A 16,578-nucleotide genomic window follows, 5' to 3' on the forward strand; every position below is an offset into this window, starting at 1 on the left:
CGGGAGCGGACGGAGGGGGTCAGTTGTTGGGATGCGCATGCGCAGAAAGAGTGCGAGCAGCGGGCCTTGACCTTTCGGGAAAAAAACCTCACGGACGGTGACAGCGAAACGGATAACAGTCTTCAGTACCTGCTGGACTTTGAAGCTGTGGATTCTGGGACTGTTAGAAAAGGTAAAACATTTTCATTAAAACCTTATTACTGTTTTGTTTTTGTTACTCGTCATTGTAGCTTGCTGTTAATGTTGTGCTAACAGTAGCGATTAGCTAGATACGTTAGCCGTTGACGTCAGCGCAATTTAGTATCCAACGGTTTTCCTAACAAAACCACTGTTATAATTAAGTGAAGCTGCTCCCAGCTAATTTGAACCTTTGGCTTCTAAAATATGTGGTTCAATTGCGTGCTGCGTACATAACCTAATGTCAGCTAGACCGAAATTAAAATTTAATATATTGTTAAAGTCACTAAAATGGCGCCTGAAGCCTGTTGTGATGTGAGCTCTGTGTCTGCTCTAGAAACTCTGAAATTCTGTAGATCTGAGCCGTACATTAAATACTCACATGAACCTGTACTTTGAATTCTGTATGAGCTGTATAAAATGCAGCTATGCATAAGAGTTTTGAATGAATAATTAGATTAGATGACTCTTTATTGTCTAATCGAATTATATAGAAATGAATAGAAATGTGACATGAGAAGGTGTGTCTTTGACTGTTCCTGCATAACTTAGTTTCGGACTAGTTGACAAGTTATGCTCCGGTCATTTGATGTTTCCAAGATAGATGTTCTTTTGTAATATAGTTAATTTTTTTTTATATTTCATTTATCCACCATCATACATCATACATACAAGCTAAGAAGAGGTCGTTATACTAACAAGAGGTATCAACGCTGGGCCAAATTCAGCACGTGGTTAAAGTTTGTAATCCAGCCAGGGTGTAAATATCACTCAGCAGCCAGAGCTGAAGCAGGTAGCATCAACACATAAATCTACTCTACCTGGCTTAAATCACAAGAGCACCTCTGACCAAAAAGCTGTAGATTTTTCTTGTTTGCACAAATTAATCCAGATTCACATTAATGGTGTTCACAGCTCCAACAAAATGAGGAAGAGGAGGGGCAGAAACACAATTAGATTGAATTACAATTGGATGGAAGTTGAGGACAAGGAGAAGGAAGCTTAGGATGAGGAGGAAGAGAAGCAGCAGGAGCATCTTTAGGGATCCCTATGATGTCATTGAGGTTTGTTTCATTAATATGGTCCTCTCACAAAGAAAGATGACTTGTTTTAGTTCACCTACTTCCTGTATTAAATAGTGATGTGCAAAATGTTGTGAAAAACCATAGAGCAGGCACGTATAGTGCATCTGCAGGTAAATGAACATCAAATCTCTAAGACAGATTGAAATCTGTATATTTATCACCCTTATGATAAAACCCACGTCAGCCATTGGTTTATGGACTTTGTATTTTGAAGCCTCAACACTTTCTTTATTGCTGTTGCTATGTTGGGACCATATTAGGATGAGGGATCAGAATCTGGAGTCATGCACACTATTGTTTCATTTAGTGTGTATCCATAAGATTCGTACAGCAGATCCAAGTTGTGCCTTGAAAACAGGAAAGTCGTCTGCATAGAGGAGAACTGTAATAGCAGGCTTGTACACAGTGAGGCTTTGTGCACTCGTTTTACTTCTGTCACCCTGTTTTGATGCAGATTTCACTTGAAATCAGGCAAGAACTGGACTTATTTTTTATAATGTGTTCTTGTGAATTGATTGTGTATCGCATATGTTTGGTTTGACTTTCTGCAAGACAACAGTCGTCCACTAGCCAAAAAAGTTTTCCAAATACCTCCACGTGATCTAGCCTGGATTTAGAAAAGAATAGCACAAAAAATCTGCACCTCCTGCTTCAGATGCAATTTGTGTTTCTGTGTTCAGAGGCAGCGGCGAGAGGGGAGACCTCGGCTCATCCAGCTGGAGAGCCTGACCAGGAGGAGTCGAACATTAACTCAGCTCTTCCAGGGCACCCTGCAGACTCGACTGTTGGCATCGGCGAGGGATGACGTGAACGCCAAACTGGAGTCCATCACAGGTCAACTGCAGGTATGCGAGTCAGACCTTCTGAGGAGGGTTTCACTTTTCTCTCTTCTTTATAATTGACTCTTTTCTCTCTCTTTTAGCTCCTTGTCTCAGAGTGGGAGGGATTTGAAGCACAAAGGGAGGAGCTTGTCGTTTGGTTGGCTGATATGGATGTCTGCCTGAGTGAGGTTGACCAGCTGACAGGAAACACCAGTGAAAAACTGAAACAACTGCAGGTGTGGGCTTGTTTTGATGTGACATATATTTGATATGAAACATACGTCAGAGACATTATCCTAAACTGGACTAACAAAGGACCATGAGTACAACATGAAACGTACATTGCATAACGTAAGGCTGAAGTTCATTGATCATTTTAATCATAAACTTGTTGTTGAAATGTTTTTATTGAACATGCAAACATCTGCTGATGAAAATGTGTTGATTTAGTGGTCTGTTATGTAGCTATTGCTATTTCTAATGTGTTTTATCACTTTCTGATGTTTTATTAATTAAACAATACATGTATTATTTGTTGTGTTATCTGTAGATATAGTATTTATATATATTTATTTATAGTATAGCAAATATATTTAATTATTACTGTTTAAAACACTAATATGTGACATGTATTAGTATTGATGTTGTGCTGAGGGTTAAAATGCCTTTTTGTCTTTTGGTATACTACAAAATGACAATAAACCATTAATATATGTCTATGCTGTGCTCGTATTTATTTTACCCTACTCAAATTCAATTTATGATGCATTTTATTTTGAAAGATTTAAAATGGTTTTTTAAAGAACCACTCAAAAAAGGTTCTTTAAAATGGTTCTTTTAAAGAACCATTTGAAGGACCTTTTTAAAAATGGTTCTTTAAAGAACCATTTTTAAAAAGGTTCTTTGAAAAACCATTAAAGGTTCCCCAAAGAACCATTTCTTGATGGTTCTTTGGGGCACCTTTAAAGGTTCATCAATGAACCACTGAAAGAAATGGTTCTTCAAAGAACCATTGTTTGAAAGGTTCTTTGTGGCACCAAAAAAGGTTCTTCTATGGCATCAGTCTAAAGAACCACTTTTGGTTCCAGTTGGCACCTTTATTTTTCTGAGTGTAGGATATATGTTCCAGGGGTGAATAGTGCCTGAATTTTTTAGACTCTGAGTAGGCAGTCTTTGGGCTTACAGACTTTGAGTTTACAGACTTTGCAGTCTCAGAGGCCAGCTTACCATGTTCACAGACTGCACTGCTCATATAAGCCGGGTGAGACACTTCGCTATCAAAGACAGGTTCTAAAATCCCTCAAGCCAAGATCATTCCATAAAATGTATTACTCTCAAAGTGAGCAGGTTGAATTGTACCAACAACACCCTGCAAAGTCTTAACATAAGTCACTGGTGAAACACAACACGCAGCCTCAGAGAGCTGGGAAATACAGTGTAGTTTCAATCCAGACATACAACTAGAAAACTTAAAGTCCTTATTCTTTGCCTCTGCGTCTGATGTGGGCTCAGAAAAGGCAGGCCTTGATAATTCAGGCTCAGAAGGGGCACACGACAAACAGTTTCTCATTACTATCCCCAGAAGGAGTACAAGAAAAACAGTCTTTGGCAAACTTAAGAGACAAACTCATAGAACCGTCCAAAGGGGCCAGAGCAGAAGCACACACACTTGGGCTGGTTATTTCACACCCACCAGATGTTTCTTGATAATTATTTGAAACACTGAACAAATTAACATCTTTACACCCCCCCAGAATCAACTACAGTGTCTTTGCCCACCTTAACTGAGGGAAACAAAACAAAACAATTGGGTCTCCAGTCTGTTTGGAAGCTGAGCAGTCAATGTCCTGTTCAGGAGGTACAGACATGGAAAGAATTGTTGTTTTTGCAGACACAGTCCACCTCTTCCTGAGGTGCCTTTTCAGACCCACTAAACATAGTCCTGTCCACCTTAGAGCCTGGCTCTGACAGAATTTCAATCCTAGAGGGAATCAGTTCAATGAACATTTGTTTTAAATTTACAGAATCAGCAACACAATCTGTGTTATTCAAAACTCTATTAACTTGACTCATGACAGTCTCAGGCAGAACGGATTCAGTTTCTCCAGACACATTCTCTTCCTGAATGCTCATGATCATACTATCTGCCAGTTTATAGGTTAGCTGAGAGTCACGGAATGAATGATCATTTAAACCCTTTGCCCTAAATGTGAGTTCATGCTCACCACTTCCAACATTTACTGCAGGGATGGACGGTGAAGCCTCATCGCTGGCCCCCTGGGAAACAGTCTTTAACAATGTACACTGGGTAAATATAGGATCTTTAGTGCACAGGAAAAGTGTCTATGCCTCTGAAGCATTAATAGTCTGTTCACACTCGAGTCCATGAATTACTACCACTGAATTACACTCACTCATGATAATATCACGGAGGCCTGGAAGCAAGAACCCACTGTCACTCACCTCCATTTGCTGAGCGGTGGAGCGGCAATGCGGGCGCCACTTCTTCCTGGAAGCATTTATGAATGATGCAAACGCCCCCAAAGCCAAGGGTGACGTGGTGGCGACCTTCTCGTTCTCAGCCAGAGAAGAGGCAGACGGCGGGAGGTCCAACTGCGGTGGTGATGTAGGAATGTCAAGGGGAGGAGCAAAACTCAGTAATCTCACTCTTGTTCCTGTAGTCAGCGGCGGGGAACTGCGCGTTGGCAGGCTGCTGTTGCCACGGCTGGAGTTGCAGTGTGGTGCTAAGAAAACCACTAATCAACGTCAGTAGCGACTCCAACGACCAGGGGAAAACAGACATGCATACCCGTATTTGTTGAACTACCTCCTCCCGTTCCTTGTCTCTGGTGCACTGCAGACAGAACTAGTTTTTCATATTTCTAATTTTAGAGATGTTGGGCAAATGGAAAAAAGCAGTCCTACGTATTTGTTTAATATGTGCGTTGAAGGACATGTCCTGGTCAAAAATTACTCCAAGGTTCCTCACAGTGTTACTGGAGGCCAAAGTAATGTCATCCAGAGTAAGAATCTGGATGGCATTACCCCACCTGCATCATATTTCAGGGCCAAGTACAATAACCTCTTTTTTTATCTGAATTAAGAAGCAGAAAGTTAGCGGCCATCCAGGTCTTTATGTCTTTAAGACATTCCTACAGTTTAACTAATTGTTGTGTGTTATCTGGTTTCATGGCTAGATAGAGCTGGGTGTCATCTGCATAGCAGTGAAAATGTATGCTATGCCTTCTAATGATGCTGCCTAAGGGAAGCATGTATAATGTAAACAGAATTGGTCCTAGAACTGAACCCTGTGGAGCTCCATAAATAACCTCAGTGTGTGAGGAGGACTCTCCATTTACATGAAGGAGGTAACCCAGACGATCAGACAAAGACAAAATGAAAACACACAGACCAAATACACACAGAAGGTGATCATGGGAAGTGGAAGCACATTAGGAAACAGCTGACTGGAGAATGAATGAACATAATGACACCAAGGGGTAAGTAAAACAAAGACATGGAACATGGAAACAAGACTTTCAAACTAAATAGTCAACATGACGAGACGCAAACATGACACAAACTTGATAACATGAACCAACGAGTGGGACTAAGACACAGGGGATGATGACACAAACAGATCTAATAAACAGCAAACTATGACAGCAACCTAGGCATGACAGAAATTAACTAGTTGGAGATTATGTATCGGAATTTCAGGAGCGGGACCACGCCTCCAAACACGCTCCTTCCGGTTCTCATCTATATATGTTCCTCCAGTTCTGTAAACTGTTCATTCTAGTTTACGTTCCCCACCCTCCCTGCCTCCCTCTTTTCAGTTCTTTAACTTCTTCACTTCTATTTAGTACATGGGGATCAGCCAGGCCCGGGAGCTGTCGCCAGTCCCCTCAAGGCCTTCCCCAAACCGCAGCTCAATTCATGTCCAAGCATTCACCTTTACCTACTAAAATGCTGTCAACCCTAAAATGAGGACGTGGGCCAAGCTAGTGAAATAAGCTAAAAAGAAACTAGAACATCAATGAGTCTCTGCTGGATCTGCTCTTCTTTAGATTTTACCACATCGATGGTAAAATTTGTCTCACCCGCTCATTGAGCACCTGATGCTGTGCTTTCTGGAGGATTTTTTTTGCTCAGAGGCCCTTAGCTGAAGAGCTAATTTGTAGACTTCTAGGAGTAATCGGATTTTGTCTGCATCTCCATCTCACGTGGTTTGTGTAATCAGCTCATCTTACGTGCTGTTTGCTCATACACATGTACTAGCTTTAGGCAGTCCATGCCAAAGTGGGTTAAAATATCTTGACGCATGCACAGTCATCCAGGTAAGGAAATCCCAAAAAGTTGATTCTGTTCATCTGGATGAAGCGTTTTCAGTGTAAGAAACTGAAAATGCTTCATCCAAGTGACTTCTTAGAGACCACTGGTCTTTGATCAGTGGTCTTTGATAAGTGGTGGTTGATGAATGGTCACGACAATTTGGATATTAATGATCAAGGAACTACCACCCAGCCCACAGTTCATTAAGTGGGCTAGTTTCAGTTGTTGTGCAAAGGTACTATTTATAAGTTTGGTGAAACCTGCAGTCAGCTGAGATGAAGAAGTCACTTGGATGAGTGACAAAATGGACTATTGAGCATGCATCAAGACATTCACACTTTTTAATTTACATTTGTGTTAACTACATATGGTAATTTCATATGTGTTCAATCATAGTTCTGATGCTTTCAGTGAGAATCTACAATGTAAACAGTCATGAAAATAAGGAAAAACCATTAAATGAGAAAGTGTATCCAAACTTTGAATGGTAGTTTAGGTCAGCTGACCATAGCCTGTCCACAAGGTGTCAGGGCTCGTGTGCGGAGGCGAGGAAGGGATGACCCACATGCAGGACTCGTGGTGCAGAACGAGGTTTATTGAATATGTAGACAACAGATGATAGAATGGATGGCTGGCTGGCTGGACTTAGCGGACTGGTAGACTGGCTGGCTAACTGACTGACTGACTGGACTGAACACACGACAGAAACAACATCATCAACATCATCAATGACCCGACACTGAATGGGTAGAACAGAGGGCTTAAATACCAGAGGTGTGGACTCGAGTCACATGACTTGGACTCGAGTCAGACTCGAGTCATTAATTTTATGACTTGAAAAAATGTTCTAAGACTTGTGACTTGACTTGGACTTTTACACCAATGACTTGGGACTTGAATTGGACTTGAACCGGTTTACTTGAAAAGACTTGATATTTTACCCCAAATATAAAATTTAACATGCATATTATATAGAGATTGAAAATGTGACGTCATTCACGGGTAGAACCGCAAAGGATTCTGGGAACTCGTGGCAAGCGGTACTAGCGCACGCAGGCTTTCAATTAAAATCAGTTATACAGCGATAAAAAGAAACACAAAAATGTCAAGAAGCTGTTGTATTATTAACTGCAATAGCCGGTCGCATGACAGCCACGGGAAGCCGACGGGTAAAGAGATCGGTTGTTATCGGATTACGTCGTTGAAGAGAAATTGTTCGAGCCATGTTTCCGAAGTAACAAAGACGGCCTGGATTGCAGCCATTCAAAGACAAAATATAACGTCCCAGAACACTCCAGTTCACAGGTTAGTCTGCTCCAAGCATTTACACAAAGGTCAGTCTGCTGTTGTAGTTAATACGTCATTTTTCTTAACATAATTGGTGACATAGGTTACAAGCAAGTCTGGCGCTGAACAGAAATTGTCGCGTTATGCTCCTTTGTTTATTGTGCATAAATAGTGAATTGTCCTGACACAATATTGCGTTTCGCTTCTGTTATTATGGTACATTGACAAAAACATATACTTTTATTCACAGGATAAAACAGTTGTTTTGTATCACTAATTGTCCAGTACGATTACAGCATACAATATTATTGTCAATGCTACATTTCTGTGATGCTACCAGAAATTATTTCCACTGCTAATGAATTACCATTGAGCTCAAAGGTCCTATTAATAAACGGTTAACGAATGTGTATTTATGACGACGATTTGTGAGACTGGTAAACTTATGATACGTACGATGGTCTTTCGTTCTACACGGTGCATTTCAAGGTCCTGTACCCATCCGTCGGTAAACTGTACCTGGGCTTGTTGCAGTGACCGGAAGTTACTAAACTTCATGAGTGTATGCACTCACTCCAAGAAGCGTATAATTATAAATATGCTACGATGAGATAGCTGACTTCATCTAACTAGCAAATGTTTTCCAGGCTACGTTGGTGATGCAGTTTTTTTTTAAATGATATTTTAAAAAAAATATCATTTATTTATGTATGATATTTTTGTCATGCGATTTTAAAGCCAGTCCTACAACCGCATCCAAGAATAACATGCAGCTTATCTCAGAACTGTCGGTGAAAATTATTCTTGGAGCTAGGTTTAATTGAGCTGCATTTTAAAGAGGTGCAATTTCACAATTTGTGTATATTTTCTAAGTTCACTATTTTGTCATGTGTTGAGAAAAACACAGATTTAAAAATTACATGGTCTAATATTTACATTTAGCATATAACTGCAACATGCTTTTTTTCGTTTTTTTTTTAAAGACTCGAAAGGACTTGAAATTCAAAATTTCAGACTTGTGACTTTACTTGGACTTTTACACCAGTGACTTGAGACTCGACTCTGACTTGCCTGACATTACTTGAGACTTGACTTGAGACTTGAGGATAAAGACTTGAGACTTACTTGAGACTTGCAAAACAATGACTTGGTCCCACCTCTGTTAAATACACAGACTGGTGATAATGATGATAATGAGGGACCGGTGAGTACACAGCTGAACATGATGAACTAATGATAATGGGAAGAGGACTGAACATAATACACACAGACCAAGGCTAACACAATAAAACAGGAAGTGGAACAGGCAGTAGATAAACAGTGAATGTGAACTGAAAACACTGGGTCACCGACCTAGGAACCCTGACACAAGGAAATCCTACTGCAGCTCACAATATAAATGAACTTATTTCTAATGTAGTCTTGTCCTGCCCTGACAGAACGTAGGTTTCCTTCACCTTCCAAATGTCACTTTAATACTGGATTCCTGAAAGAGACGATAATACATAAAGTGAAATCCGTTATCTAGTCTAATGATGCCATATAGTATAATAAATGAGTCAAAATGTGTGACCTCAAATTGAACGTATGAAAAGTATGATAATAATCTATATCTATATTGTTGGTATTGTCTTCATTTTTGAACATTCCATGTTCTGTTGGACTCTTAAAGTCACAGAAAGAGGGCTAGGAGGAGGAGTTGGCCGTCCGACTGCGGTCTGGAGTGTGGGGCCTCCCTGCTGCTGCGGAGTCGGGGCGGTCTGCCTCCCCCCACCGCAGGGAAAAGGGTAACACCACCTGGGTCTGGGTGCAGTTCCCCCCCCCTCCAGGGGCAAGGGTACCTAGACCCGGTTTGTAGAGTACGCTTGGGGAGTGTGATCGTGTGTACAGCGTCTCTTTATGTCTGTCTCCACGTTGGTTGAGTGTGGAGTAAGTGTATATGAGAGCATGAGGGTGGGAATGGATGTTTGTATCTGTGTGTGCCTGTATTTCTGTGTCTATATGTCAGGTTGGGTGTCAGGCGTCACCTCTCTGGGGACATCTTAGGCCCTCCAAGGTATGGAGGCCTATCTCCCCCTACCACCACTTCCCCTGCCAGTGGCGGACTCCCTCAGACGTCGGTGCGTTGGTGGTTCTTTGTGTCCGGGGATGGGCGTCCAGGTACACACCGGCTCACTCCTTGGCGGCCGCTTATCGGGGCCTGGAGCCTGGGGCTCGCTCGGGCCACTTCGGAGGTGGGGTGCCCCCGGCCTCTCGGCCTGGGGCTCGGTCACTCAGGCACGGCTGGCTGCCGGCGGAGCTCACGGGCGCGTCAATGAAACCCCCCCTGGCTTCTGCTCCGCGGCTGCTGAGTGAGCCCTCATCTGGGACTCTCCTCAGCTCTTTCTGGGACAGTGGCGCGGCTGCCCCTCTGTTGGTCTTCCTTGGTCTCTTGTGTTCTGGGGGCCTCTGGATGTCTGGAGTTTTGATCTCCTCCATACCTGCTTCATGCCCTGGAGGACGGGGCTGTGGCCCCCCCACACCCGCATTTTTTTTCTTTTTTTCTTCTTTTTTTTCTTTTTCTGCTCATTCTGTTGGTTTTTGGTTTTTGCCCTTCTCCCCCGTCCCTCTTCTCAGCTGTTTCTCTTTCCCTCTTTCTTTCTCCCCTTCTTTCCCCCAGTCAAGTCTGTCCCATGTTCAGTAAGTGAAAATAAAATAAACAATAAAAGGTGAATCAAATGGACCATTATGGCAAGGCTGGGATGGTCAATTTGGTAAAGTAAATCCGTTGGGCATCTTTCTTTGCCTTTAGACAACAATTCTGATGGCAAAAGAGCCAAACGGGACAGGCAAAAAAAAAAAAAAAAAAAAAAAAAAAGTCACAGAAAGAGAAATGCCAACAAAGAATAAAAAAGGAGTCAAATGAAGAAACAAATTGTACTGAACTCTACGCTTAAGTCACTTGCCTGGTGTTAATTCATCAGATTTATATTAGTATTATCGTATTATAATAAACAGTTGGCTTCATTCCTGCCTTTAACTTGTTTTTGTCTCCTCTGAACTTTCCTTTTTCCCATTTAAAAATCTTTGTATCACAGCTGCTGACTGTTTGCCTGTTTGTTTGCCTTCCAAGACCCAGTTTGAAAAACTTCCTTCAGTGTCAAAATCTTGTTTATATTCTCACAAGTGTAGTGATAAAAATAAGTGTGCAGTGTCTGCCTTTGCATGTGTTTAGGTACGTGTGACATGGTGGACAATGTCTTCATGGCAAATCTGGTCCCTCCAGCAGACCTGGATGTGAGCAGCAGCTTATCAGCTCCGACCAGAGTTGCCCTCACTCCCAGCTACCTCCATTGCCCGAGAGGAAAATAAATTGCACCCGTGCTGTTAATAAGAATGAAAAATAAATTGTGACAAAGTCTTACACAACCAATACAAATATCGAATAAAAACGTGACTGGTGGGGTGCTGGAGATTTTAGGCAATAAAAACTCACTGTCGTGGTGAGACATCACCGACTATCAAGAAATGGTGGAGGTGGGGTGGGGGCAGATGTTCAAACTACTTCTCATGATGAACGGCCAAAGTGTTTCTTCCCCCACCCCACAAGGCCATTGCATTACATTGCCAGCATCATGGATGCATACTGAATTCCTGACAACACTGTAAGCATATCTGTGGAAGATAATTATATATCGAATGTTCTCTTGCTCCCTTCAGCTCCTGGAGGGGAATATCCCTCTGTTGCACTCTGAGACTACATGGAGAAATCCTTTTTTGTCGAGCCCCGAAACACAACCACACAGCCATTTACACTTTTACCATGATATGTAAAGCAGTTATCAGTGCTACACTAAATTAACTTTTGGTTTTGCTAAGCATTTGCTGTGAAATACACTAAGGAGGTTATTTTTTTGTGATAAAAAAACAAACAAAAATACAGTCTAAGAAAAAGATGCTATGTGTGTTTTAACATTTCTGAGACTTCCCTTGCAACATGATGCTTTTCTGTTACGAGTTTCTCAGATTTTGGTAAGATGGGTAGACACTAAGGAGGAAAGAAGAACCAAAGTATAACATTGGCTGGATTTATGCGTATTGAAATTTTGTGTGAAAGGAAATGTGCATGAATCCAGTCACACAATGTGACACATGAAAAAGGACTTCATATCATTTGAGGAGAAGTCAGAGTTCTGTCCCTCTCCACATTCAAGTCATTTGTTTAAAATATCTACAACACTTGATTTATTTATTTATTTTTATTCTCAACATGTGTTCTTATGATGGCCAAGGCACTGACAGCCATTTATCCTTACCACTTAATTCCCTGATACTCAAACTATTTGTTTCTGGTGTCTAAATACCACACATAACAAACAAGCTTTTGATTTTTTGGACTTCTAAAAATAAAACGTTTAAAACAGTGTGCCCTGGATAAAACTTTAGTGGATAAAGTTTGCCCTTCTATGGATGTATGGATAGATACAACACTACCACTATCAGGTCAGGGTAGACAGTGGATGGGTTAGTATTGTCTCACATATAGTCTATTGCAGTTAACCCTAACAGGACCAGTGCTTAATTGTGAGATTCATAACAGAGTCCTAATACTTTTGTAATATTTATTCTCTTTTAGTGAATTTATGAAACACTTCAAGATCTTGTTGTTATTCACTGATACATAGAGCACAAGAGAATATACATCACTGAGGCAAGAATGTAACTTTTTTCAAATAAGTCTGAAATAGGGCATTATGTGGGAAGTATAAAAGGGTTCGCAAATGACAATCCCTGATAATCAATTGACATTGACATTTTTTAGGTTAGAGGAAGACATGTTGGATCTATTTTTCCCACCACATCATTTGAGGTTGCAAGATGCCACCGTTTTCAGCAAATTGCTAGCTTTTAAAGTAATGTTGGTCTTTCCCTTGTTTCTAATCACATATTTTATTTATTTGGACTAATTTTTCTATTTCCACCCCCCATTCACTTTCGACTAATGTAAGTGTTTATTTTCTGTAAAGTTCTGCTGGGAGCATTTCACTCCACATTTCGTGACCTATTTCTTTTGCATTCCTCATCCATACTGTTTTCGTATCATCTCTTCCAAAAAGATTGTGTGTCTTTACCTTTATCCAGTTCTAAACCCTTCTGGGGACCTCCCTGAAGACCCTGCTAAACCTTTGCGGTGTCTGTGCCTACAATGTGGAGTGTGGAGACTGTGAAGACAGAGCTTTTGTTCTCCAACGGAAGATCCTCAGTTTCAGCCTGTAAGGACTGATAATTCTCTGCCTTGGGAGGACTAACTCTGGTCCTGCATGATGCACTTTGGTTGTGGTGCAGTGTGCTTTGGTTGAGGATGGGGCCATACAGTAGAGATATGGTTTGACATGGTTCCTGGCAAATAACACTATGATCCAATAACTACTTGTATTCTCCGGTACATACCCAGATAGCAAGGAGACATTGAACAGATGTTGATTTTCCATCTGAACCATCAGAATCGTCAGGATTGAAATGTCAACACAAAACCAATGTTGAAACAACATTGAAATACTGATGAAACCTTACACTGACATTGAAATAACATTGATTCACTGTTGTTCTGTCATCGTTGATTGTTGATCTATTTATAGTTGACAAGGTGACAACAATCACGTTGAAAAACCATCGATTTATGGTTGAGCGGGAAATTAAAGCTGCTACCACTTGGACTATTCCGCAGCACCCCTATCACATTGGTACATCCCTCCAGGTAACCATTGTCTTGTACAGTAGAGCGGGACATTAGATTTACTCTCAGCGGAATTGACCGGAGAAGGCATCAGTTCATGCACTGCACTGGCCTGCACCACGATTAGTATAAGGTAAGAATGAATGACTTTTGTTCTATTCGTTATTTCCACGGTCGCATTTGGATAACAGTAAAAAAAAAAACAAACAAACTTGTTAATGTAAAGTTTCGGATAAAATGTGGGAGCCCGAAATTGTGTCTACTTTCATCTTACAATCCGGCAACAAATAAAGTGCACTGCAAACAAAGTCTATCAACAAAGAAAACATTTTCGTTTCATACTTTTCCGTTATATTCCCTTACAAAGCTAGCTTTAACGCTTCGAGGGTTCCTTTGTTCTTGCCGTCGCCTCGGCGCTTGACCCAGACTTTCGCTCTGTAGTTGCTTTTTAGCATAGTACTACAAAAAATTGTAAATCTGTGATATATGATTGATAAACGTAAAGGTAACTGTATAAATGTGTTCAATGACTTTGTTACTTTTAATGATTGGAGAGCACCCGCTTCGATTCGCACTCAATTCAAACTTTACGTTGCACGCTCACCTAACTTTACGCTGCACGCTCACCTAACTTGCGTTTGCACCTTTTGTCCACACGTAAACTGCGTTTAGCATTTACGTGTGGACGAGGAAGACGGAGAAAACGCAGCGTCAAAGGTGTGCGCCTATTTTGACACCACACTGTGCGCCAAGTTTTTGTCTCGGTGCCATGAATTCCTACAATGGCAGACTTAGACAAAATACTGTTAATTTTATTATCTTCAGTGTTTAAATGCTTACATATACGGGTTTGCTTGTAATTGTTGCCTATATACATTTTAAGCTATTATTTATTATTTAGTTCAATCAATAGATCAAGTTTTGTAGTGACTATGAAATATATTGTAATTATCTGTTTCCTGTTTATCCTAGACAGGGCAAAAAAGGACTCCAAATTAAAAAAAAGATAAAAATGAAAGACTGGTGCATTGTGCAGTTTAGCACTGGTGGTACAGAAATAGTCCCTAGATCATGGATAAATGGGGAGAAATTGTCATGGCCTCCATATCCTCCGTGAGACACATTCAGGATCCACGACGCAGTAAAGAGGAGAGTTCATCCTGGTGCAACATGGCTCACCTATGCACCAGTCCGACTTCTAATAAGCCATGGTGGGTATCATCTGGATTGGTGTTGTATAAATGTAACAATAACAAGTTTTTCGTGTCCTAATTTATGTCTGGCCATACATTGTGTTTGTACTTCCAGACACATTTCACGAAGCAGAACGCAGTCTTCAGAAATATCTAAGTGAACACTGTGATATGTCTGACCTTCAGTCCGAAGCTGAAACTCAGACCAGTCATAAAAGAAAGCACAAGTAAAACTGTTTTTATTTCACAAACACATCTTTGATTGCTAAGAATTTATGATCTTGTCTTTTATACATATCTGTGGTGCTTGCATACTGCTATATCACCACATAATATAGTCCAAAAAGTGGAAGCTTGTAAACTTTTTATAAATGCAAAGCCGTGTACACTTGTGCACTTCAAAAATTCCTTGTATACTGTACCTTCTTGCACATCTCCGTTTCCTGTGTGTGTTGTTATAAATCAAACTGTAACTTTAGGAAAAAATATTCCAAAAGCACATTTGTAATTACTTATGACCGTTTTCAACTTTTTTTCTTTAGACCAAATCCCCCTGTACACATATAGTGACTCAGAGGATGAGCAGCCCACAAAGAAATGGTTTCCCCAGGCCCCTCGAGTGAAAATACCAGGTAATAAAATACTGTCTAGTGTCTTTGTACATATCTGTGTGTGACACAAGGAAACTTTTGATAAGTTGTCTGTATTCTTAAATACTTAAAAAAAATTTATCTTTTTCTGTCAGACCTGACGAGAGCTGTTAACGAACTCCGTGAGGAGGTCAGAGCCATCCGCAATACCGGCTGCAATGAATCGGTAGATGCTGGGGTACTGCCTCTGGATTTGCCCTTGCACAACATTGAGGAGCTAAACAATGCAGAGCCAGCTCTTCAATCACAAGAGGCAAATAAGGCAATGGTAAGTATATAAAGGTTATGTACACTTTGTAACTATAAAGTGTAATAGCTGTCAGATGTGATTTAAATACATAACAACGGCCTGTTGGTTAAACACACAAGCACTTGCATACACATTTAAGACATGAGACACGCTAATTCCATCTCTTAAAATGTGTCTATAGGTGAGACGCTTTGCCTTGATTGGAGCCTGACGCAGCAGTTAGGGGCAAACTCTATGTCCGAGTTTGTCTTTGCACAAGCAGTGCAGAAATGGCTCCGATACGCCCCCGATCGTTTGGGTGGTGCAGGACGCACATCATGCAAAAAATTACAAACTTCTGTGAATCATATAAACGTAAATAGGAAACTGTCTTTTAATAAAGTATTTAGCAAACGAAACATGCCTATTGACCTTTTTTTGTTTATTTTTTTTCTCTCTTACATCACATGCAATGCTTTCTTATTTTAGGATATTAATGTTGACATGATACATTGTGAGACATTTGGGGGTTTTTTTATAAAGGGTGTCCAATTTAAGGAATAAGTACAATTATGTGTTTAGGTGGTTGAAGTATTGATGGAAACATGCAGTAGTTTAGTATTGGTTAAAATACCTATAAAGAAAGGTAGATTTCCAGTCATGATTTAACTGTTGTTTTAATAAAAAGCAAATATGCGAAAGAGGTGGAAAATCAACACCATAGCTCAACAGTGTTTCAATATCAGAATCTGACATTGTTTCAATGTCAGCAGTATTAGAAAATATAACGTTGAATCAACGTCAGGTTTCAACATCAAAACCTGACGTTGTTTCAACGTTAAAAAAGGGTGCAAGAGTGACGTTAGGTCAACGTCACACTTCAACGTTGATTCAATGACACAGCCTGATATTGACTCAACATTGTTTCAATGTTTCCTTGCTATCTGGGTAGCTACAGTAAGATGCTTTAGGGATTTTCAGAGACTTTAGGTGAATTCTTACAAATACAACCAAATTACAAACAATATGTGTCATGGTCCTGGGTCGGTGACCCAGCACTTTGTGTTTCTATTTTTAGTTTCTAG

General features: G+C 40.6%; 1 protein-coding gene across 1 annotated transcript; it reads left to right on the forward strand.

Moving 5' to 3' along the window:
* Window positions 1–1,184: 1,184 nt before the first annotated feature.
* LOC146614039 (uncharacterized) lies at window positions 1,185–2,395 on the forward strand. Its single transcript, XM_085377964.1, has 3 exons — window positions 1,185–1,241; window positions 1,943–2,107; window positions 2,185–2,395. The coding sequence occupies exons 1-3, from the start codon at window positions 1,185–1,187 to the stop codon at window positions 2,350–2,352; spliced, it is 390 nt and encodes a 129-aa protein (XP_085234090.1). The 3' UTR covers window positions 2,353–2,395.
* The last annotated feature ends 14,183 nt before the right edge of the window (window positions 2,396–16,578 follow it).

The sequence above is a fragment of the Diplotaxodon limnothrissa genome, linkage group LG18 (assembly GCF_057381915.1).
Source record: "Diplotaxodon limnothrissa isolate DT_005_m linkage group LG18, D_limnothrissa_male_GT1.1, whole genome shotgun sequence".
Taxonomy (NCBI): Eukaryota; Metazoa; Chordata; class Actinopteri; order Cichliformes; family Cichlidae; genus Diplotaxodon; species Diplotaxodon limnothrissa.